This window comes from Helicoverpa zea, chromosome 12, assembly GCF_022581195.2.
Source record: "Helicoverpa zea isolate HzStark_Cry1AcR chromosome 12, ilHelZeax1.1, whole genome shotgun sequence".
In the NCBI taxonomy this organism is placed as follows: Eukaryota; Metazoa; Arthropoda; class Insecta; order Lepidoptera; family Noctuidae; genus Helicoverpa; species Helicoverpa zea.
The window spans coordinates 2344549-2349289 of NC_061463.1; the positions used below are offsets into that span (position 1 = coordinate 2344549).

The 4741-nt window shown below is 35.1% G+C and overlaps 3 protein-coding genes across 3 annotated transcripts in view; 1 reads left to right on the forward strand and 2 right to left on the reverse strand.

Annotated features, from left to right (window-relative positions):
- The window catches only part of LOC124635432 (tRNA dimethylallyltransferase), a 228108-nt gene extending 225008 nt beyond the window's left edge, over positions 1 to 3100 (forward strand). Inside the window, exons 6-7 of the mRNA XM_047171312.1 lie at positions 2155 to 2365; positions 2735 to 3100. Of these exons, the coding sequence (XP_047027268.1) occupies positions 2155 to 2365; positions 2735 to 3058 (535 nt within the window). The 3' untranslated portion in view covers positions 3059 to 3100. The remainder of the gene's footprint in view (positions 1 to 2154; positions 2366 to 2734) is intronic.
- LOC124635437 (dimethyladenosine transferase 1, mitochondrial) lies at positions 3099 to 4183 on the reverse strand. Its single transcript, XM_047171319.1, has one exon. It carries the CDS (start codon positions 4181 to 4183, stop codon positions 3152 to 3154), a length of 1032 nt encoding a protein of 343 aa, XP_047027275.1. The 3' UTR covers positions 3099 to 3151.
- Positions 4038 to 4457, reverse strand: LOC124635439 (cytochrome c oxidase assembly factor 3, mitochondrial). Its single transcript, XM_047171321.1, has one exon. It carries the CDS (start codon positions 4455 to 4457, stop codon positions 4185 to 4187), a length of 273 nt encoding a protein of 90 aa, XP_047027277.1. The 3' UTR covers positions 4038 to 4184.
- Positions 4458 to 4741: the final 284 nt, after the last annotated feature.

The following is a 4741-nucleotide window of genomic DNA, read 5'->3' on the forward strand; positions in this document are numbered from 1 at the left end:
AGACAAACAGCCTCCGTTCGAACTATCCCTCTCGGCTCGGATTTGCCTCTGTGTATTATGCAACCAATTTAGTACCTTATTGCGTCAGAATAGAGTTCATTTTCGTAAATATATATTTTGAGCGTGCGCAATCTTGTTTAAAGTTCGGCCATTCAGAGAATGCGTTCCTGACACGTCGCGATTGAACTGACGACGTAACTTTGCAATGGCGTTGCAGTTACGATAAAAATATTTTTGCTGGTTGTTTACCGTTTTAACAATTGAGGAGCATTAAAACAACATTATTATATCAATAATCAATGAATGTTATTACGTCGTCAGTTCAATCGCGACGTGTCAGGAACGCATTCTCTGAATGGCCGAACTATAGTAATATTATATCTATGGTATTTTATCATTTATCCGATGAATCAATCGATCGATGTGTCACGATTCTCGATCCTGTACCGCCAACTTTTAGTAACAGACAAATATTTTTATTAAAAAACTTTCGACAGGTCTCCAAATAAAGTTCTGGAAATATTTTTGGTTATTTTAGAACGAAAACTGAATTGAAATTCAAATCTAGGCATTTATAAATCAATTGGTTCAGTACAATATGGAGAGTAAACAAATACAAATTTATATTCCAAATAAAATTCAAACCCATCTTGCGTACACAAAGTCGATGAATTAAACATTAAAGCAGGGTATCTCTCTAACTATTCCTACTATTTCCCACTATTGTAGCACAAACACGTGACTGAAACAAACGTAAACAGTAAAAACATCAAAATAAATGAAATATATTGAATAACTTTTGAAGGTTAAGAGCAGCGTGAAGCGAACAGGCCCGAGGTGAATGAACGATACCTCACAATTACGTAACCGATGATCGTTCGCTAAATAATTATACCATCGACAAAAAATCCGCCGCGAAATGGCGCACAAATATTCATATTCCATTTTTAAATGTTCGGGTTTCCACGTAGTGTGTTGTCTACGAATAATGTATTGACGTTTTATGCAAAATTATGTTGTCGTGCATCATTGTATAATAAACGTAGTTATTGTTATTGATTGTATCTACGTGAATACGTACTTGATTATTTATTTTTTAGCTTTGTTTATAAAATTATAGAATAGATAAATTGACACAGTTACCTATCAAAAATATAATTTTCTACAACTTCGTAACTATAGCAAAAATCCGTTTTTTTAACATTACAACAAAACCCATTTGACGACCATCCTACACCTATTCATTCTATTGCCAATAACAACAAATACATAAAAAAATGTAGAACTTCTATGTTTTTCTAGCCCGTGTATACCTAACAACCTACGTAGTATAATAATATTCTACAACGCAATAAAACAACGATCGTACACGCCCACAAACTAAACAAACCATGTGAATCGCACTTCCCTGAAAGATATACGCTATCTATTAGATAAACACTATATTTTTGCATCGTTTTATGTTCCAAATAATCTTAAAGTAATTCGTAAAACTGATCAGGTGCAACAAATACCTACATTCTAGCTGTTTCCCGTGGGACTTACCTATTATAGTCGTATTAAAAATATACCTAACCATCTCTAAGATATTGATTTTTCGAAAGTGTTACAGCGGCTCTGGTACATATAGGGCTTAAGAAGGAACATGGTCGGTTTTATTTAGTAAAAGACGATTTCCCATCAAAAACAAAAGACAATTCCATATCAAATATCAACTGATATGTCAATCGGTGTAGCTTTTCTAACATGAAAGCGTAACTAACAAACAAATCAAATCAATGATAATATAAAATACTTAAGTCACGTAAGAATAGTAGTTAAATTGTTTCAAATCGAGAATTATTTACATCTATTAATCTGGTTGTAGGAATCGTGTTTAGATAATTCGTTTTAACATAAAATCATAATCGCCTCCTGGCTCCCGTAATCCGCTTACAGGCTTACCGAGTTAAAGCATGCTCAAAATCAATTTAAGTGAGAAGTTTCACTTATTAATAAGTTTCATAACCAAGTTGCCGTCGACTAGTACTTGGGGTTATTGTTTAATTATACTCTGATAAGCTCAATTTTAGGAAATCAAAACGTTTAGTTTAGTCATAGAAAAGGGTAACTAAGAAAGAAATGACATTTATCTTATTTGTTTATTCTTTTCAGCCCACCCGACTACACAAAAGGCGTCTTCCAAACGTTAGGATTTAAAGAATTCCATGAGTATTTAATGTTATCTGAAGAGGAAAGAAATAGTGAGAAAGGGAAAAAAATACTTGAACAAAGTATAGAAAACATGAAAATGGGTACTAGAAGGTACGCCCGCCGGCAGAACAAGATGGTTAGAGGAAGATTCTTGGAACATCCTACAAGAGAAGTAAGCAGGTTTTAATTACATGTCTAGTAAATAAAATAAATAACATTTACAAACGTCTTAAATAATACTTGAAAATCCTGTAAAAGTATATAATGTATTTGGTTACAGCAGGATATAAGACGCCCCAATTTTCTATATCGTGTTTATTTAGATTTACCAACATTTGTTTACACCAGTACAATATTGTTAGAAAATTAAACATATTTAGAACAGCGCCATCTCGTGTCTAGTAGATAAACTACAGTACCAAATTACCACTGTCTGGCCCTCTAGCGTCTAGTAGCAGAACTAATACAAACAGTCACTACAAGTTTAAACATAGATTGCTAATTTTAATCGATAGATGGCGCTAATAAAGTTATTTTTCAGGTACCACCTATTTACGAACTTGATACTACAGATGTTTCAAAATGGGACAAAGAAGTCAAAAGCAAAGCTATACACATTATAGAAAGTTATCTTAACGAATCTCCTTGTGACTTTCAACCATTAAAGCCGGACATAGATGACGCTCTACGGGAGGCTGATGGAAACTCACATAACTTCTGTGAAGTGTGCAACAGAATAATCATAGGAGATAATACCTACGCCATTCATCTCAAATCTTTTAGACATAAGAAGGTACTGAAGAAAAAACGCCAGGAGGAGGAACGCAAGAAGAATAAAGAAGAAATCAATGAGCCTGCTGTTTAGTTTATAACTGATTTGATGTAAATAAAATAATAGACAAATATATTCAGAAATTATTTATTCAAACATAACTAATATTATATACAACTACACCAACTAATTATAAATTAAATCTTCCGCCTCCTCTATATTATTGTATTTAACCTTTTTAGCTCTGTAGTCATAGTGCTCAAATTCAGGATACTGTTTTATTATTTCACTGTATGCATCTACTATTCTGGCAAACTCCATGTTAGCAATCTGGTAAGGCCTGGTGACAGGATCAATGTCAGCCATCTTGTACATCCGCAGTGCCATTTCTTCTCTAACATCTTCTGGAAACAAAGTCTGAGCGCCTCTGATTGAATACTTTTGTCTCATAGAAAATATTTGCCGAACTACTTTTTCAACCATTTTGAAAGGATGCTGTATTATCGGGTTCTTCAAAGGAGTTAAGGTTACTACTCCAACATCAACATCTGGTTTTGGCAAAAATGCACCTCCTGAAATGTCAAATTTGTGTCTAACTGTGCACCAATTCTGGCACATTACTGATAGCCGACATCTCTGATCGCTCAAGATTCTGGCTGCCATCCTCTCAGCTACTTCTTTTTGAAATGTTAATGTCATCCTTGTTCTGCCGAAAGACCACGGACCTTCTTGCTTAGACATCATTTCCAGCCACCTGATTATGAGGATTGTAGACACACTAAAAGGAAGGTTACCAATTAGATGTACTGGTGGAGGTGAGTCATGCCAATCTGTCTTTACATCTTCAGGAATGAAGTGACCAATGTCTGTCTTGAGAATGTCACCCGGTATGATATCTACGTCAACTTGATTTCTGCATGCATCTGCGACAAGCTCTAAGGATGGTATAAAACGGCGATCCTTTTCTATCAAAATAACTTTTCTTGGAGCTCTCTGTATTATTGACCTTGTTATTCCTCCAGGACCAGGGCCTACTTCACAGACGACATGCTTTTCTAAGTTACCAGCGGCGTTGACTATTTTGTCTATAATGCGAGGTTCCATGAGGAAGTTCTGAGACAGTTCGCGAAGAGCACGAAGTTTGTACAGCCGAATAATGTCTTTAATACTTGGTAGAGGAGGTAATCTTATCTGTAAAGCTTTCTTCGCTGCGGCCATTTTAGGGCTGTTGCACTTTGACGGGCTCTTCAAAGTCGTCGAGGAAGGTTTCTTGTTTGACTGCGAATATTGAGTACAAATACACACTCAGTACTCCGCCACCAAGAGCAAGTCCGGTGATTCTGTTTTTCTTCGCAATCTGTTGCAACTTTTGTACGCGTTCTCGGTTTTTCTGCTCTATTAACTTCATATAAGCAATTTCAGCCGATTTAAGTACTGGGTCTTGAGCCGTACTGTTGATCTTCGGCTTGAAGCTGGTATTGGAGTCACCCATTACGAAAACAAATTCTCTCCAAATATAACCTCAACGCAGTTCGCAAACTTCTAGAGAATGAATGACAGACATAACCACAGATGTAAAATTGTTACATAATGAATGAATGTTTGAATGATACTAAAACATTCCAGAGCTATTTAATGGAGAAATTGAGCATGAATAATCATTTTTTTCTTTGCAACATCTTAGTTTGTGAAAACAGTTTTTATGTAAAAAGGAATACTATTAAAATATTTCACTTCAAAATAATAACGAAAAGGACCTACTTTCTTAACAAAATA